Consider the following 20,571-nt stretch of genomic DNA (forward strand, 5'->3'; position numbering starts at 1 on the left):
TTTAACTCAGGTATATTTGATTAGACTGTCTGTAGTAACATTCATTATTGAAAATAGAAGAGATTGGTTGATGCAACTGACTTAAAAAGGAGAAAAGAATCCTTCACAATACAAAAGAATTAATCATTCATTTTTTTCATATTTGGAGTTGTATTTTCATTACTAATTGAGTTTCCCTGGTGGCTCAGATGGTAAAGAGTCTGCCTGCAGTGCAGGAGGCCTGGGTTTGATCCCTGGGTTGGGAAGATCCCTTGAAAAAGGAAATGGCAACCCACTCCAGGATTCTTGCCTGTAAATCCCATGGATGGAGGAGCCTGGCAGGCTACAGTCCATGGGGTCGCAAAGAGTCAGACACAACTGAGAGACTTCACTTTCCTTTTTTCATTACTAATACTATGTCTTTGGCACTTTTCAAAATAGGTGGCATTGATATAATATCTGGGCTCTGAATAGTTTCCTTTTATTATGAAAATGATTTTATTTAAAATATCTGCTTTTCCTTTTTATCAAAATAATAAAATGCTTCTCTGGTTTGTTATTTATGCATTCACTCTCATTTCTTAAAAGAACTTTTAAGAAAATTAACATTGATATTGCTTTACTTAAAAAATAAATTCTTCATCAGTTTGAGGCATAGAAATGTCATACCATAAAGTATTACACAGTGGAAAAAATTTAGAAATTTCCTGTTTGCTTCAGTTTTGTTAATAAATATCAGAAGTATAGACTTATTCTAATCATAAAAATGATTCTGTTGTTTAGTCTCAAAAATTTTGATGTATCATATATTATACTGATTTATTTTTGTTGAAAGATTTAGTCCTCAGAAAAGATATGTAATTGGTTTAGAATCTAGTACTTTAGTGTTTATTTCTTCCCAACAACCACATTCTAGCATTTTGATTATAATTAATTTTATATAATTGCCTATTTAAATAGTTTCTTAATTACTAAATTAGAAATATTTGAAAGCTACTATCTAATTCTTCCGTTGGAGAAGGAAATGGCAACCCCCTCCAGTATTCTTGCCCGGAGAATCCCATGAACAGCGGAGCCTGGTGGGCTACAGTTCATGGAGTTGCAAACAGTCAGACACCATGAGTGAACTACTAACACTTTCTCTTTCATCTAATTCTTACTTCATAAGAAGTGAAGTGAAGTCGCTCATCGTGTCCGACTTTTTGTGACCCCATAGACTGTAGTGTGCCAGGCTTCTCTGTCCATGGGATTTTCCAGGGAAGGGTACTAGAGTGGGTTGCCATTTCCTTCTCCAGAGGATCTTCCTGACCCAGGGATCGAACCCGGGTCTCCCACATTGCAGGCAGACGCTTTACTGTCTGAGCCACCAGGGAAGCCTCCTTCATAAGGCTAGTTCTTTAATTCTGATTAACTAACTCTTGGTTTATATTCTTAAATTTAAAGTTTCTGTTTTAAAAAATGCAGATAAATTGAGAATGGAATTGAAAGAACTTTTTCTTTGAGTTCAGTTGTCATAGGAAGACTAACAGAAGAGAAGACTGATATCTGATGGTATCACAGTAATACACAGATGAAGGTAGCCCACACCTGTCCTCTTTCTTCCCTTTGCATCATCTTCTTTTGGTTCTAATACTGAACAGATAATTGTGAGGGCTAGTATCTAATTTTAGTTTTCTGCCCATATAGCAAATTCTAAAACCATTTTACAACTTTTTCAGCTTATTTTGTTTCCTAAAGCTTTTGGGTACAGTGGGAATACTGTTAAGTACTTAAGTTGCTTCTTTAATGGTTTTATCCTCTGCCCTACTCTAGAAGATAAGCATGTATGCCAGATGTTTGGAGCTTTGGGAAATTCCCTTCCCATACTGTTTCCATTTGCTTAAAGCCTATCTGGTAATATCTGGCCAATTTTGAATTTTCATAGAATAATTCGGTCTATCAGGATAGGTGTTTGACTTCTTACAATTAAAACATACCTAAATTTGTTGTACTTAAAAAAAAACAAAACAGAGTTTTATTTTTCTCTATTTAAAAACATTTCTGTGTGACAGCAAGATAGAAATAAAATCCTAATTTATTTTCTTTTCTTCAGAATCTATGGTATAGATTCTGGCTATACTTTGAATCTAGCGTATACTTTGATGTAGATTACAGATTTTTGAGATAAAATCTGATTTGATTTGAATGCTTTCTCACTTCTATGCTGGAAATTTAGTCTCAGTCCCAAATTCAATAGAAAAAAGAAAAGCTGAGTACTTTAGTTATGCTGCACTTTGCTTAAATAAATTTAACTTGTTTTCTGTGTAATATATATTTGCTATTGATGGATTTTGTACTTTAGTGTTTTCCTCAAAACAATGAATGCATATTTTTTGAATTTAGGCAGACAGAGTAATTTGCTGTCCCTTCTGAAGGAGGCTTTAATCTGAACAAGTGTGTTACAGAATGGGATAAAATGGTTAAATGATAAGCAATAATAAATGTATAATCTACCACCTCTTTCATATGCTAGTGGTCTTCATAGAATTTACATTTTTGTAAATACACTACTATACTTAGAATAAACATGGTATAGCCTTGTTGATACTAGAAATATTTAATTTGTATAATCCAGTCTTGTTACACTGCTTTATTGCTTTGCTTGTGATCTTGTTCCATCCCTTTTCAATTTTAATTGGGACCTTTAGAGATAACATTAATTTCATCTTAAGTAATTGCTATTTATATTGTGCACATTTGTCTACAATATAACCAAAAATGTAATTTTCATACATATTTAGACAAATTAATATTAATATATTGCTCTCAAAATGAAGACTTTGGAAATAAAAGTTTGTGTTTAAATTTTGACAGTTATTTAATCCTATCCCTTCACCACCTACTGTTTCCCTCATTAAAAAAAAAATAGAAGTAATTCTTTCAGAATCTAGTTTAGCTTTATATGGACAAGGATTAAAGGGGAACAACAAAATACACAGATTAATAAAAAGCACAAAATATGTAGTTATTCCCCTTCTTTAATAGTCCCGACTTTTATGATACCACTGTGAATTAATATGGTACGTAAGAAAACATTTTGTACATTGTCAGTGGATTTCTTGTATTTGCTTTTCCCCTAGCTTTATTGAGGTATTGTTGACAAATAAAATTGTGTGTTTTAAAGTGTATAACTAATGTTTTGATGCATGTCACATTGTGAAATAATCCCCATACTCTTCATCACTTCACATAGTTACCATTTTTTGGTTGTGTGTGGAACCATTTAAGATCTACCCTGTTAACAAGTTGCAAGCACATAATACTATGTTTTTAACTATAGTCATTCTGGTACATATTAGATCTCTAGAATTTATTCATCTTGAGTATATGAAATTTTGAACCCTTTGACTAACATCTCCCCATGGCCTCCAATCTCCAACCCCTGGTGACCACCAATCTACTCTCTGTTTGTGTGAGCTTGGCTTTTCTAAATTCCATATAATTGAGGTTATGAAATATACTATATACATTCTAAATATAATGAATTTAATATGGACATTTTACAGTTGATTTGAGTGGCAAACTGCTTAAGTTTTTTCAAAAATATGAATAATGACTTAAAATATCACCTACATTTTATTCCATCATCCTGGGATTGATGAATGATTCATTGCTTTGAAAATAATGTAAATATAATATTTTACTTGTAAGGTTTATTCACAATAATTGGAAATATTTGCTACTTATCCTGAGAGAGAAAATAATTTATACACAATAATAGTACTAATAAATTCTTAGAAAGTACTTGATCTCTTTCCTCATTATGCAGACAATTTCAAAAGTTAAAATATGTGCATATTCTCAAAGAATAAGAAATTGTGTACACAAAATAGTCTCTCCCTTGGAATTATGTTTATATTTGATTTCAAACCGATTCATGAACAGTGGGTTTGTGCCAGGAACATTAGAAATAGCCAAGTTAAAAATTAAAGGAAATTCAGGCTTCATTTTTTTTAATTAGAATAATTTTTGCTTCAGAGTTTCTAGTACTACAGGTTTTGTATAGAAACATGGCACATCAATGTACTCTATTACTTCACTTGAATGATTACTTGAACAGAATATTATGTTTGTATGCATTTCTAAGTGTGAAGAGTTAGTAACAGATTTTCACAAGAAAAAACCTATTAGTCTAGGAGGTTTATTTATTATTCCACTGATACAGAAAATAGCCATCCATATCTATATATGGAAATCATAAAAACTATGTATATATATTGGAGAAGTATAGATATTGGAGAAGAAAATATATGTATATATACACACACATAGGAGAGGGAAATGGCAGCCCACTCCAGTATTCTTGTCTGGAGAATTCCATGAACAGAGGAGCTTGGCAAGCTATAGTCCATGGGATTATAAAAAGGTCAGTAATGACCTAGTGACTTAACAATATATATATATATATATACACACTCAAAAGGAGAAATTTTAATTAGTATCTAAGTATCAATATGTATCTTACAAATAGTCTTTTTGTAATTTATTTATAGCTCCACTTTAGACCTCTTTAGACCTCTACTAACTAATTTTATAGGATTATCAAGATACTACCAAATTGTTTGATTATAGCAAATTAATACTTTAGAAAGAAAACATTTTTAAATTGTTTAATCCATAAACTTAATTGTAATGTGAATATTGATGCAACACAATACACAGTCTTTAGGAAACATGTGAATGTCTGTTTTATGTGGTTTGGTGGTAACTTGGCTTAATGTTCTGGCTATTAACTAACTGATGAGAATTGTAGCATCCAGCATATTCAGTTCTATTAATATCTCCCCAGTTGAGAAATAAAAGTATTAAGGTCAGTAACAGAAAAAGTTCCTTCTTTTTATCAAACTGTCCCTGCTTTTTAAACAACATAATGAGTTAAGGGCTAGTTTAAAGTGTCATGGTCATCACTGAAGGCAATCTTACAAATGCAAAACATCGTTTCTGTGTTCTGATAACTCATTTCTCTTCTTTACAGGGTGAACCTGGAGAAGCAGGGAACCCAGGGCCTCCTGGGGAAGCAGGCACAGGTGTAAGTTCTGGCTTATTGTCAATGTAGTGTTTTAGAGATAAGATATTTCTTTCAGAGTATTTTAAACATGGAACTTAACTCCTAGATGCGATTCAGTTACTTGGTTTCCCTTTCCAATCCATTAAGAATCATCACAAATGCAGAGCCTTTTTATTTAATAATTTTGCCTATCCTCTGCATTTTTTGACTCACACAGAAATTTAAAAAATATTGCATGTGCATAAGTTAGAACATTAAGAACTGTAAGATATTTATTGCACATATCTTTGGTGGACTATCCACAAAAGAACAATACCTGCTACATCAAGTGATTATATATGAATTGTATTAGGATTGTACAATTCTAACTTAGATTGGCTTAAACTGAGGGTGACCTTGATTTCCAGAAAACATTTGGCCATGCCTGGAGACATTTTTGGTTGTCACTCTTGGAGGAATGATAACTGCTGGCATCTAAGTAATAGGGACGTGGATGGTGCTAAACATCTTGCAATGCAGGAGACAAGCTCCCACAGCAGAGAAGTGCCTGACCTAATATGCTGAGGTTAAGAAGCTGTTTTAAAACTTGTGAGAGAATCAGCTGTTTTTTTTATGTTGTGTAGGGTCCCAAAGGAGAAAGAGGAGAGAAAGGAGAAGCTGGTCCACCGGGTGCTGCTGGACCTCCTGGTGCTAAGGGGCCGCCAGGTGACGATGGCCCTAAGGGTAATCCGGTGAGTGACCTTGGTCCTCTTTAAAGTGACATCTATGGCAAAGCTACTTGAAACTTTTCATAGAAAGATTAGAAATCGTGAGACTTTGACCCATAGTTGGTGAAGTTAACTTTTCTTCATTTTATATATTCATAAGCATTCTCAGTTCATATCATTTTTAAAAAATTTTCTAGCAGGAGAAGAGAGATATTTTATATGGTTTTGCCATGACTTTCACCTCTTAAACTTCAGAATATCATGACATTATATGAAACTATTTTTCATTATTTCCTTTTAAAACATTATCTTAGGGTCCTGTTGGTTTTCCTGGAGATCCTGGTCCCCCTGGTGAGCCTGGCCCTGCAGTAAGTGTCATGAGAAAACAAAAGAATTATTTTTGTGAGGAATCTTCCCAGTTAATAATTAAAGAAAAGCCTTAATTACTTCAGTGGATCCCCAAAATTAGGAAGAAAAGAAAGATGTAAACTGTAGCCATGTGTACCAGAACAAAAATTTGTATATTTAAAGACTATTAGACTTGTGTTGCAGGATTATTATTATCTATTCATTGGGTTAGTGTTCCCAAGTTTGTTGGTTTGTACATATTAATTATCTGAGTAGAGCATTACTTTTATTTCAAAATTATAGTTCTGCTTTTACCTCGGTCTGTTCTAAGATCCAAATATCTCAAACTGCATCATATTTGTTCCTAAAGGATGCACTCTTCTTGTATAATAATTATATCTTCCCATTTCCTTATATTCAGAGCATACTATATATTTTTTTATTTCATATGAGAAAAATTTCATAAATTTTATGGTAAAAGTAAGAGATTGTATAATTCTTAAAAAAAAAAACAACTGAAAGAATATAATGATACTCTTGTCTATCAGGCAATAATTTATCTTAAGGACTAAGCTGGTACATCATGTCTTTTTTTTTCTGATAAAAGTGAGCTAATAGTGAGAAATACCTGGGTTCATTTTCTTTTGCTGATTATAGGGTCAAGATGGTGTTGGTGGTGACAAGGGTGAAGATGGAGATCCTGGACAACCGGTAAGTAAGCACACTATTTTATTTGGTCTCTGCAGAGTCTCAAGATATTTTAAAGAAGTAATCAGGCTCTCAAAAGCATAGCTAAATGTACACATATTTTTCTTAATGAATTATCAGTTATATTTGAACTCCAGTTTAAATTCAGTCTTCCACGGATGTTTCTTACTTGATGCGATTTAAGAAATATAAGCAAAGCCTTCGTAATAAAAACTAAAGCTGTATCATAATAGTGATTTTGTCACACAAGATCACATTCAACTATCTCTCCAGTTGTGTTAAATGGAAAATCATTTTAAACTCACAAGTGAGACTTAGATGAAGAAAACGAGATTATCAGCCTATTATTAGGATGAATTACTTCAATTTCTAACCTAAAGGAACTCAGCATTGTTGGACTGTTTTTAAAATTTTTTAATTTGGGAAATACAGCAGGAGGCTTTGGCCACATCTGGTTATTTTAAGAGTAAGTAAGGAGGGTGCTTACTTAACTAGGAATGAAAGACAAACTGCACTCTTAACATAACTTTACAGTCTCTACAGTCATATCCACTGGATGTTTGCAGTCAAAGATATATAGGCTTATTCTGTGTGAATAAGACTTGTGGGTCATATCCCAGCATGTTGTCTTCTCCTTTGGATAAAAAAGGGTAGTGTTGCACAAGATAAAGTTAGAGATATAAATTCATAGTTCACAGATGTATGTGATATGATTAGAATTATTAACCACGTGATTCTATTAATTAGTACATCAATTGGATATTTGTCAGATATAAATTAGCACTTAAAAAACAGTTTTAAATAGCAAGAATTCAGGTCCACTTTTTTTCTTCTATTTATATGAAGAAGTTTTCCATATAAATTTACCAGTTCTAATTATAGATATCTGGAGGAAGTTTAAGCATCTGAAATAGGGCTGAGATATTCCAGGGAATAGACGTGGAGAAATGAAAAAAGCATGTTGGTTTCAGTCCAGATTTTGAACAGTGCTGGGAGCCATAAAATAATACCCATAAAATTGCTTAAAAGATATTTTTTCACATTTTATAGGGTCCTCCTGGCCCATCTGGTGAGGCTGGCCCACCAGGTCCTCCTGGTAAAAGAGTAAGTTTTTAAATTCTTTATTTGAAATATCTACTACTTATCTACTCTGTGTATAAATGTATATAATATATATAAGCTGTAGGCAACATTATAATGGTATTGAAATATATAAGTCCTAGAGAATAATTTCCTGAATTTGTCAAAATAATTATTAATGTAGAACACGCTTTAATTGACAGGTTTAATCTGTCACAGTGAAAAGTAGTTTCACACTTCTCTGTGCTTAGCTCTCCTCCTCTGTAAAAATGTCACAGGCTTTTTAAAAGACTCTGCTGATACCCTAAACTTCAGCTCATGGTATCGTCTGAAGTCCAGTGCTTCTTGAAAGAATTATAGAAAACTTATTACATTTTCAATAGTATGAGCTCAGAAATCAGCATGTTAGATTGCTTTATACTGTCAAACTACTCTGATTAGGAAAAAATGCCTGGCTGTATTTTAAAAAAGAACTACAGTGAAATATAAAAATCTTGTTCAAAATATTGGCTACAAGGGAACCTAGGAGATTTGCTTTATTGCCTTTTCCCTATTATTATACTGTTTTTATAATAAAACAATCCTGTAGACCTGCCTCTTGCAGCTCTTCTATCAATAGCCAGTGTTCTCCTGCACCTTCTTTAGTCTGTTTTTTAACCTATCCATGAACAAAATATGTGGTAAACATTAAAATGTGTTTCATGGTCTCATTTCCTCTTCAGTAAATCAAAAGCACAGAGCAACTGGGGCCACACTTGTTTTCTAATGGTAGCTTTATATTAGGAGGTATTCATACTATACATCTTCCTATACACAGAGTATGAACAGGTTTTAATTCCGTCTCTCAGGATCAGAGGAGCCTGGCAGGCTACAGTCTGTGGGATCACAAAAAGTCGGACACAACTGAAGTGACTTATCATGCACTCAGGATATAAATTTGAGTCAATAAGTGTCAACCAAACACTTCTCTGCCAGGAATGAACTTAGTTTGTAGTAAATATTGTCTTTGAATACAATTTTATCCCACTGACCAAGTGCCTGTTTTAATTTTTCTCCTCCTCTTCCTCCTTTTCTTTCTTATAATCATTATTATTATTTTGTTTGCTTGTTTTCTTTTTGTTAGCAGGCCAAAAGCATAATCTTGATAGGAAAAGAAATATATCTCAAAACAACCATTGGGCTATTATTCTTACACACATTCTCAATCACTTAGTTGTATTCGACCCTTTGTGACCCTATAAACTGTAGCCTGCCAGGGTCCTCTGTCCATGGGATTCTCCAGGCAAGAATATTGGAGTGGGTTGCCATGACCTTCTCCAGGGGATCTTCCTGACCCAGAGATTAAACCCCATCTCTTAAGCCTCCTGCATTAGCAGGAAAGTTCTTTACCACTAGCACCACCTGGGAAGCCCAGAAATACAACTTGCTGCTGCTGCTGCTCAGTCGCTTCAGTCGTGTCCGACTCTGTACGACCCCATAGACAGCAGCCCACCAGGCTCCACTGTCCCTGGGATTCCCAGGCAAGAACACTGGAATGAGTTGCCATTTCCTTCTCCAATGCATGAAAGTGAAAAGTGAAAGTTAAGTTGCTCAGTCATGTCCGACTCTCCACGACCCCATGGACTACAGCCTACCAGGCTCCTCCGTCCATGGAATTTTCCAGACAAGAGTACTGGAGTGGGTTGCCATTGCCTTCTCCAGAAATACAATTTAGAATAAATTAATTTCTGTGAGTCTCAATTTTCTCATTTATAAAGTGGTCAAAATAGTATTCAATGCTGGAGTGAAATTAATAAGTGTATGTTTAAATCATCACATTTAGTGTCTGGGTTTATCAAGAGTTCAAAGAGTGAATGCTGTTCCTAAGGAGTTAAATACAAGTTTTGAATTACGGCATCATTTATAAATGAAACAAGCATATTAATTAAAATGTACAGATAAGATAGACATTTTCTTCTAATTTCTGAGTTCTGTAAATTGACATGAAAGTTCATTAGCAATGAATTTATAACTTCATAATTAATTACATTTTTGAAATATAGAATACTGTGGTTCTTTTGAGGTGGATACATATTTGTATTATTTCTTTATTTGATGTAAATACATTTAAAATCATGTAACATAAACTGTAAAGGAATTTCCTATGAGAACTACTGCCAGAAAACAGAGAATTAAATTTAAGATGACTGCATATAACATCAATAACATGGATTTGCTAAGCCACAGGGATTTAGACCTAGTTTGAGAAATGTGGAAAGGAAGTACTTGGGAACTTTGCTGTGTGTCTGTGAAGTCACCTTGTTTATGTACTGAAGGAACACAAACTCCTGAGCCTGAAGGGATAAGGGAAGTGAAAGTCGCTCAGTCATGTCCAACTCTTTGCGACCCCATGGACTATACAGTCCATGGAATTCTCCAGGCCAGAATACTGGAGTGGGTAGAATTCTGCCTTCACTAGCTTTTGCATTCAGCCAGCAGGCAGTATTGTCTTTGATGCAAGAATCAATTTAAAATTCAGTTCAGTTCGGTCACTCAGCTGTGTCTTGACTCTTTGCAACCCCATGAACCGCAGCACGCCAGGCCTGCCTGTCCATCACCAACTGCCTGAGTCCACCCAAATTCATGTCCATTGAGGTGGTGATGCCATCCAACCATCTCATCTTCTGTCGTCCCCTTCTCCTCCCGCCCTCAATCTTTCCCAGCATCAGGGTCTTTTCAAATGAGGGAGCTCTTCGCATCAGGTGGCCAAAGTACTGGAGTTTCAGCTTCAACATCAGTCCTTCCAATGAACACCCAGGACTGATGTCCTTTAGGATGGACTAGTTGGATCTCCTTGCAGTCCAAGGGATTCTCAAGAGTCCTCTCCAACACCACAGTTCAAAAGCATTTAAAATTACCCTTGTGGAAACAGCAAAAATATTCCTATACAATAATTACAATATCTGATCTATACACTTACAACTTAATTGAATATGAAATTTCCTTACCATTTATTTCCCTTTAGTTCATCTGGAAAGTATAATTTTAAGTAAGCTTTGTATGTAATTTGTGGAAATTAATATTTCTCTTATCCTTTGTTTCCCTACATTGGACACAACACAAAAGTAGATCAGTAACAACTTTGCTATAACATCTCATAGCAGAAATAACAATGAACAGAAATGTGTTGAAAAGTATTTTATTTCCCTTGAGGGAATCTTGCAAATAAATGATAATAAACTTTCCTGATAGAATATTGATCGGAATGTTGTGAGTAGCAGTGATATTAAGAAACATCATTCTAACAGTTATTGAACAGGTAGGAAAATTAAGTTGCTATTTGTAGTACATGTACCTTCTGTCATGCATTTTAGCACTTGAGAATAAACATTTATTTTCTTAAGGCAGTAGAAGACTACAGTTTATGTCAATAAGCCATTGGATTTTAATGCTCTAGTTATCATTATAGATGTTTGAAACCAAGAGCTAGTTCAAAACCCTTATACTGAAAAAAAATCTACAGATGACTAAACTGATTTAAACATTATAATTTGAAAATGCATATACTAAATGGAATTTTAAGGAGTTTATCTCATTTTTGCCAAAGGAAAATTGACAAAAAATTAAAGCAATAACTGATATTATTAACTGATAGAAATATAGAGGAAATTTTAACCAACTCTGTATGCTCATATATAACATATGCCTTTATGCATGGATGTGGATGGTCAGAAGATGAAATGTTATAAGAAAACATCCCTTCCATATCGACCTACCCTAAGATAAAGATCAGATATTAGGTTCTTAGGAAAGCCTTCCTATTGCCAAACTAGATCAGTATACCTTTCTCGTACACCTATTTCATCTTCCTGTGTTTTACAATGTACTGTATTTGTTAATTTTGTCTTCTCTCTTTAAACTTTGTGAATTTCTTAGAGTTTCACCCTTTTTCTCCAGGCACAGTACATTTCTGGCATCTAAGAAAGTTTTAATTCTTTACAGCTTGTATGGAAGACTGTGTAAATTGTAGAATAATATTGTAAAATGTGAATAGTGGAAAGGACTATATCATATATTTTGAAAGTGAAGTGAAAGTGTTAGTTGCTCAGTCATGTCCAACTCTGAGATCCCATGGACTGTAGCCAATCAGGCTCCTCTGTCCAAGGGATTCTCCAGGCAAGAATACTGGAGTGGATAGCCTTTCCCTTCTCCAGGGGATCTTCCCAACCCAGGAATCGAACCCTGGTCTCCCGCATTGCAGGTGGATTCTTTACCAGTTGAGCCACCAGGGAGGCCCAAGAATACTGGAGTGGGAGCCTATCCCTTCTCCAGTGGATCTTCCTGACCCAGGAGTTGAACCGGGGTTTCCTGCATTGCAGGCGGATTCTTTACCAGCTGAGCTACCAGAGAAGCGCATTGTATATCTTATATAACGTATATTTCTTACAGCAAGAAAAATCTTGCATAGCAGTGATTACTGATTTACAAGAACCTATTTTATTGTATCATGTTTTATGAGACATTTTCCAATCAGAACACTCATTACTTTATGATAATACAGCAACTAATTCACTGCATTAGGTCCTTGCCTCTCTGTTTATGCAGATATCTGAGAAAGAAGTGACTAAAACAAAAATTTGTCCATAGGCATTGTTTAGCTTTCTTTTTTTTTTAAGAAAACTATCTATTCTCTTAGAAAAATTACATTATCCATTTTCACTTGTCTTTCTGAAAAATAAACCTGTTTCATCTAGAAAAATATATAAAGAATAAGTGAAAAATGGGAAAAATGAGATAAAGAACAGACCAGAGTCATTTAAAGTGGATTTCCACCAGGATAGACATTAGGCATTCATTCAAAGAGGAAAGAAATCCTTTTGGGATGAAAAACTTTCTATTAAATCACAATTTGTGGCTGTGCTGTAGTTTACTTGTGTTTAAATTTTCTAGGATTTTCAAACTCAAATTTTCTTTTCTCCCTTGCAGTAAATGCAACATTTTTGTTACATTTTAGATTGCTGATGACTTGCTTTTTCTAAAGTGGGATATTTATATATCATCTGTATTATAAAGTTCATGGGTGTAGATTCAATCTTGAAGTTAATACCTTTATGTCACTATTGTAAGGTAAAATCTTCACAGAATAAAGAAAAGCCCATTATTCATAGAATCTCATTTCTATTCACCAAATTATAGTCATTATGGCTATTTTACCCACTGTTCTTCCCTGATGGCTCATATGGTAAAGAATCTGCCTGCAATGTGAGAGACCCAGATTCCATCCCTGGGTGGGGAAGATCCCCTAGAAAAGGAAATGGCAACCCACTCCAAGTATTCTTGCCTGCAGAATTGCATGGACAAAGGCTACAGTCCTTGGGGTCACAAATTCAGACAGGACTGAGAGAATAACACTTTCACACTTGAATAAGTTAATATTTTAGCCATCATACCAATATTTTTAATTGATATATAATTGGCTTACAATATTATATTAGTTTCACTGTACAACATAGTGATTGGATATTTTATACATTATAAAATAATCATCACAATAAGTTTAGCTACCATCTGCATACCAAAATATGGCTCAACTCTTTAAGAAATATTTGAAGCTTATGCTTCTATGGAGAAGTACTCTTGCATAAATAGTATGAAATTCAAAAGATACACTTAAGTTTCAATGCCTATATTATTGTTAACGAATTTCTTCTTGAATTGTAAACAAGACACTGCTTACAGAATTTATACATTTCTTATTTTGGGGTCAAGGAACAAGGAATGTCTAATAATAGATGAAGCTACAGTGATAATATTGAGAAAGTAATTACTGATGATATATTCATTGCCTCTCAGAGACAAATGAGTTCACAGAACTCTGAATTTGATAAAGTACTTTATACTCATTTTAAATGTGGATTTTAAAGACCAAATGAAAGGCTAGCATTTATTCACCAGTAGAATATTAATAAAGCAACTGGAAGAAATTCATCCTCCCTCGCCTTACGTCCACCAATCAATACTGTCTCTTCTACTCTCCCCAAACTCCAACGTCAATCTTACTTGATGATTTTGAACACAATTCATAGCAAAATTAAGTAAACAAATGAAAAGCAGGAAAGTCTGGGGGAAAGGACATACTACAATTTCCTAGAGATCATTAATTTTCTTTTTAAACTTCCTGTACTTATGTCTGAACTTGTGTAAAATTTTCAGGTTGAATCTTAATGTTTGTTAAGTAATAATAAATATCAATGAATTAGTGGAAATGAAATAAATATTCTATAATCCAGTCATAAATTTGTTATGTCTTAGAATGAATTTGTTAGGAATATATACATTGTTTATCCCACCACAGCAAGAGGGCAGAAGCACTCTTACTGATTGTACTGTCAAACCAAATGCCCTGCCTGTGTTGATTTGAAAGATTTCTAAGAGATGCCATAAATGAAAATATCAATGGCCTAAATATAATGAGTAGGAACAAAATTTATATACAGTGGGAATTATAGCATATTTCTAGCTTCAAACATTTTTGTTTGCTTTGATACCTTGACTATTATATTGAAATTATGTAATATAAATGATTCCTTTTTACCTATTTGTTATGAAGTTTAGAAATGTCAAGTTTTGTATATCACTGATGACCAAGAAAATGTAAGAAGGAAATCTGAATGTCAAATTTCAAGATCTGACCACATAGTACAGGATCATATTATACAATATCTTTTTAGTTGACTTTCAATTTTGTAGTTAAAACAAGAAATTTAAAAGATGGAGTTCATATTTTGTAGGTGTTATAAACCTGAAAAGTATGAAATAAATAATCTGTTGAAATGATATTTGTAAATGTATTTTGAAAGTCACTTTTATTTGCCTCGATTCTTAAGTTGCCAACAGGGTGAAAAATATTGGTAAAATACTTTAATTGAATTTATATAGAATAACAATAACCACTCTTTTTAGTAATAATAAAAGCACTAACTAATATTTGTAGTGTTTTTATGTCTCAGGTACTGTTATACACCCTTTAAATTTATCAATTCATTGAATTCTCATGATGATGCTGGGAGATAGCTGCTATTATAATACACATTATGCAGAGAAGTAAACTGAATCACTCACAGTAACTGGCCAAAGATCACAAAGCTAGTTGATGGCAGAGCCAGGATTTGAATGTAGGCAGTCTGATTCCAGGCTTTAGGTTCTTAAACACCAGATTCCACACCTGTATTTGATACTGCTCTACTGGGAAGTTCACAAAATACTTCTTCATGTGCTGCATCATTTAAATTTTACAACAATTCTATAACAAGAGAATTCTTATTAATAATATTTTAGGCATCACCGACTCTATGGACGTGAGTTTGAGTAAGCTCCGGGAGTTGGTGATGGACAGGGAAGCCTGGCTTGCTGCAGTCCATGGGGTTGCAAAGAGTCAGACACTACTGAGCAACTGAACTGAACTGAACATTTAAGGATGAAAGAAATGAAGTTCAAAAATACTAATAATTGGTTAAAAGTCACATAGCTAATAAAAAAGAACTGAAGAGAAATAGGTAGATAAATACCTCACAAAGGTAGAATACTACATGTGTGTGTGTGTATGGAGGAGCATTATGAAAATCTTTAAATATATATAATAATTAGCATTTCTCCATAGCAATCCATGCAGCTATACAAAAGTTATGCAAATAACAGTATATCTTGTTAAGTTTTTGGATGACATATGGAGTGTGAAGATTTTTTTCTGTTTTCTCTAATACTAGGTTTGTAAAAGTTAAACTATTTTTATGCCACTGAATTATGTGAATTACATAATGTCAGAGAATAAAAAATCAGTATCTGTTGACCAACAAGATTTTAAATGTTGCACTATTCCAGTTTGAAAATGATCTTTTGAAAATGTGTAACATATGGATCTTCTGAGATTAAGAAAGGACCCAGTCTAAAACACATATAATGATGGAAGTCAAATCTGAAACCCTCAATTAATTTCTAATTATACAACGTAATAAATGATAACTGAGTATTTAACACACTGAGAGTGACTAAGCATTAGCATCTCTATAAAATCTTTATCTTTATTGTTTCCTTACATTATTGTGATGTGATTATCTGTATTCTACTCAATGTGTGCTTCATTTGTGCTTAATATTCTAACTAAAGTTTGTACATCAAAGGAGTTTTGAGTTTTTTCAGTTTCTTAAACTAAATTGTTATAGAAAATCACAATTTATTAGACTCTCACCAATTAAATTGGGGTATTTATAAATAAGATTTCACTTGTACTATTTTTATATGCTATATGTATTTTAAGTGCACTTCTGTGTTTGTAGGGTCCTCCTGGAGCTGCAGGGTCAGAGGGGAGACAAGGTGAAAAAGGTGCTAAGGTAAAACATACACTATAGGTATCATGTTTGAAAACCTCATGTGCATATTGGACAACAACTATTTCAGTACTTTTCATAAAATAAGAAAATGTCTATCTTCATTATGAATGCATCCACATATTTTATTTTCTAACAGGGAGAAGCAGGAGCTGAGGGTCCTCCAGGAAAAACTGGCCCAGTTGGTCCTCAAGGACCGGCCGGAAAGCCTGGTCCAGAGGGTCTTCGGGGCATCCCTGGCCCTGTGGTGAGCATCTGTGCTGAAAGTTGTCATTTTGAAAATAATGTCTTATTTCTAAGAAAAATTATGCATGAAAATATTTATGTCAGCATTATTATATAAACTATTGTATATGGTAAATAGTATGTAATAATTAAAGCCACAGCCCCTGAGAATATTTAAGCATGTCATTTATTTAATAAGTACATGATGAAATTCTAAATTATAAACGTAGAATAGAGAGCTAAGCCCTAAGATCTCAAAGATGTAAGACTTTTATACACGCAGTCATCCATCTGTGTGTGTGTATGTATGTACATGTAGACATACAAACAGCAAGTAAAAAGACTCAAAAATTGCTTACAATGTTTGTAGATGTTCTCCATGTGATGGAATTCATAGGTGATGTTTGCTTTCTTTCTTTTTTGCATTACCAAAATTAAAGAAAAATAATATGTCCGCTTTTGTTAATTTAAAAAACCTGTCATGTTACTTTTTCCACAGGGAGAACAAGGTCTCCCTGGAGCTGCAGGCCAAGATGGGCCACCTGGTCCTTTGGTGAGTCGCACATTTTTCTGTTGTTAGAATTCCAGAAATGAAATTGTTTATAAGCTAGAACCCCTAAAATTTTGTCTGGTAAATTGGTTTATAAATTGTAGAGTATTCAAGGAAGTGTATTACTCAGACCAAAATAAAAAGAGAAAAATAATTCTAACTGATAAGTTACTTGGAAAATATGCCCTTGGTCAAAAAGATCTTTCCTATCTTATGTCCACTGGATGAAAAAAAAAAAAAATTCCATTCTGAATAAAATGCCACTAATGGCCCGGCCAGTTCTTTTCCAAAAGTGGACGGTTCCCCTAAATGCATCAATTACACTTAGTTTTCTGGCATTTCATTTAAAAGAATAGCATTGGCACAGGCATACAGTGATTCTTTCACCAAATAAATTGTTCTGTTCATGAGTCATATGGGCTGAAAGATAAAGTGTTAACCCTCGTGAGTGAAGAGAGGTACAATGATCACAACACAGAAGCTTGGTTACTATCATAAACTGTATGTTGCAAACAACACACTTGAGAAATTCAATAAAGCATTTAGTTGACTAGCATATGGTTCGTAGAGGCTATCCTTGCTATAAAATTTAGGCAGAAAGTGAGAATCCAAGACCTGCCTTTAAAATTATTGCCTACTAGGTGACAGATTCTATTTCATGGTAGAGATATTTGAACTTCATTGTCCAAAGATAGTAATATGTAAAGGGATTAATTAAAACAGGAAGCAAGACATTTAGCGCTATTCAAGTATAATGTGTGTGTAAGTGCTCAGTTGCTCAGTTGTGTTCAACTCTTTGGAACCTCATGGATTGCAGCCTGCCAGGCTCCTCTGTCCATGGGATTCCCAGGCAAGAATACTAGAGTGGGCTACCATTTCCTTCTCCAGGGTATCTTCTCGACCCAGGGATCAAACCCATATCTCCTGCATTGGCAGGTGGATTCTTTACCCCTGAGCCACCTGGGAAACCCCTCAAGTATAATGTATATTAGTTTAAACAGTCAGGTTTGTCTATAGAAATTTTACAAAACTGCCTCTTCTCATGAGTATATCAACTACCTCAGATATATGTACGTGCTGAAAAGGGCATTGAAACTAGTATTCACAATCTTAATCATTCAGGAGAACTTGGCCATTTCTTTTTGTAAAAATATCACAAAAATTTACTCTAACATTCCAGGTATTAGTGTTATGGAGATTATTTTCTTAACGTGTTTTGAAAAGTTAAAGATCACTTATTTTAATAAATAGATAAAAGTTATCAAATTTTGAGGAGATTATCAAATCTGCACATGACTCCACTGGCTTTGGAACAGGGACTTGACAAAATAGGATCACCAGTTCCATGTCTACATCACTATTTAGAGAATACTCTTCTTAGATATGCTAAATTCCTAAGTGCACAGAGTCATAGCCTCGGAAAAAAATACTCCACCTTAATACCACCCTAAAATTTGCCAAAGATTTTTTTGGTTATTTCAGATTTTCCAGTAAGTATTCTGACCTTTTTCCAGATGTAATAAAAAGCATCAAACTGGAGATTTCCTTCAGCTAATATTAAAAATAAAACCATCAGACATACCACCTGATTCTAGCTTAGAAAAGTTTCTAATTCTGAATGTTTGCTAAATAACTCACACCCTTTTCCACAGTAAAATGGAAAGCAACAGAACTGAGCAACATGGGTGCCATTCCTTTTTCTGGCTGCTTTTTTTTGTTTTATCGGAGAGTATTTAGAATGTGAATCTGTTGTAGCTTTTTCACACCATCAAACAGTTTGACTGTGCTAATTTTGATGAAACTGCTACTTGGTCTTCAGGAGATGAGGATGAGTGGAGAGATCATCTTCAGGATGCATTTTATAACAATTTAATGATCTTTTCAGTTCAACTAACAAATAAATGTTCTAGTAGGAAATTTTGGATTTGAATGAGAAGTAGCATATCATGATACAGGTTAAGGTCATCAACTCTCAACTTGAATGAGTTTTAAGAAAGTTATTCAATTTTTTTAAGCTTTAGGTTTCTCATCTGTAAAATGAGAATTTAAGTAGCATCTATCTTATAGGATATTATGAAGTTAAAATGAATTAAATGGGGATATTAATATATTTTTATCCACGGGGTTCTTACATTGATTAAATGAGCTATTCCTAAAAACAAAACGAATCTGAAGCAACTTAGACCATTTGCTAAATAAGTAACAATTTAACAACTTTATATTAATATTTGGATTGGAAATTCTTTGGGCTATAGTGAAACAAACATTTTGTTCCTACTTCACTGTATGTGGGCTTCTCGGGTGGCTCACATGATGAAGAATGTGCCTGCAGTGCAGGAGACCTGGGTTCGATCCCTGTGTTGGGAACATCCCCTGAAGAAGGGAATGGCAACCCACTCCAGTATTCTTGCCTGGAGAATTCCATGGACAGAGGAGCCTGGTGGGTTACAGTCCATGGGGTCGCAAAGAGTCAGACTCAACAGTAACTAACACCTCACTATATGTAGTTCTTTCATAGGCTTGGTTTTTCTTTAATTATCCCAATTCTCTAACACAGTTATTATTATAATATATTTATAAATAAAGCTCTGAGATAAGAAAGAACAAACATTTTAAAATCCATAAAATGATAGCTGGTATCTCACCATTCTATATGATCAGCTCTACTAGAGTTTATATATGGTACAATGTTTACTTATTACTTCAAAATTTAAATATTTCTCATGGGAAAAATTAAGCTTCTACATATGCATGAATTTTATATACAGTCAAATATTCAGAACCATCATATGGAACTGAAAGTAGATAAACAGTATGTGTGAAAGCTAAAAGAAGGCTAAAGACAATGATGAGATTGTATAAAGAATTTTATTTGAGGGTTTTAAAGTTGAACTTTTTTGTTGTGTTGTTTTTGTTTTGTGTTTTTCAGAAAATAGAAAAAATCAAATGGGAATAAATTTGAGTGCTTTAGAGAACAGTAATTGTTGCTATATTCTCCTCTGTGCTGCATAGTAAAAATAAACATGATCTAATAATTTTATATTAATTTTTATTTTACTTTTTTAAGGCATAATTAGCATATATTTTAGTTTTAAACACTTATTTTGTTTCATAATCTTTCATTTTAAGAACTGTTTGTTCTAGTGTAGCTGAAAAATTGCTTAGTATTTGTACAAGTTTACCTTATCATACATTAATTCTTTTTACATGCTGATAAGTAAAATATCTGATAACATTATTTTTTAAGCCATAATTGTTGAATAAATGGTAGGATGGGTTACTGAATTATATTTTAAGTTTTTAAATGCTACATTTAACTTATCTGTAAACAGGTTTGAGATGTACGGCATTCCATAATGATTAAGCAGATTTAAATCACAAAACATTTGCTTTTCACCAAATTAAATATTATTTTACAATACTACTTTCTAAATGAAGAGTAGGATCTGAATTTTCTTTAAATTTTAATGCACTAGAATTTTGAGATGCATATTAAAGCAAATATTGTGTACAGCATGATACAGCAGGGGAAAATATTTGATTGTGTATTCTAGACACCTA

General features: G+C 33.6%; 1 protein-coding gene across 6 annotated transcripts in view; it reads left to right on the forward strand.

Annotated features, from left to right (window-relative positions):
- Positions 1-20,571, forward strand: part of COL11A1 (collagen type XI alpha 1 chain) — a 240,313-nt gene that overhangs the window by 202,569 nt on the left and 17,173 nt on the right. For all 6 annotated transcript variants that reach the window (XM_081492915.1, XM_081492916.1, XM_081492919.1 and 3 more), the window contains 8 exons: positions 4,994-5,047; positions 5,650-5,757; positions 6,048-6,101; positions 6,739-6,792; positions 7,840-7,893; positions 16,185-16,238; positions 16,375-16,482; positions 16,960-17,013. In XM_081492915.1, the coding sequence (XP_081349041.1) occupies positions 4,994-5,047; positions 5,650-5,757; positions 6,048-6,101; positions 6,739-6,792; positions 7,840-7,893; positions 16,185-16,238; positions 16,375-16,482; positions 16,960-17,013 (540 nt within the window). The remainder of the gene's footprint in view (positions 1-4,993; positions 5,048-5,649; positions 5,758-6,047; positions 6,102-6,738; positions 6,793-7,839; positions 7,894-16,184; positions 16,239-16,374; positions 16,483-16,959; positions 17,014-20,571) is intronic.

Source organism: Giraffa tippelskirchi, chromosome 5, assembly GCF_054371585.1.
Source record: "Giraffa tippelskirchi isolate mGirTip1 chromosome 5, T2T-mGirTip1v1.2.pri, whole genome shotgun sequence".
Lineage (NCBI taxonomy): Eukaryota > Metazoa > Chordata > Mammalia > Artiodactyla > Giraffidae > Giraffa > Giraffa tippelskirchi.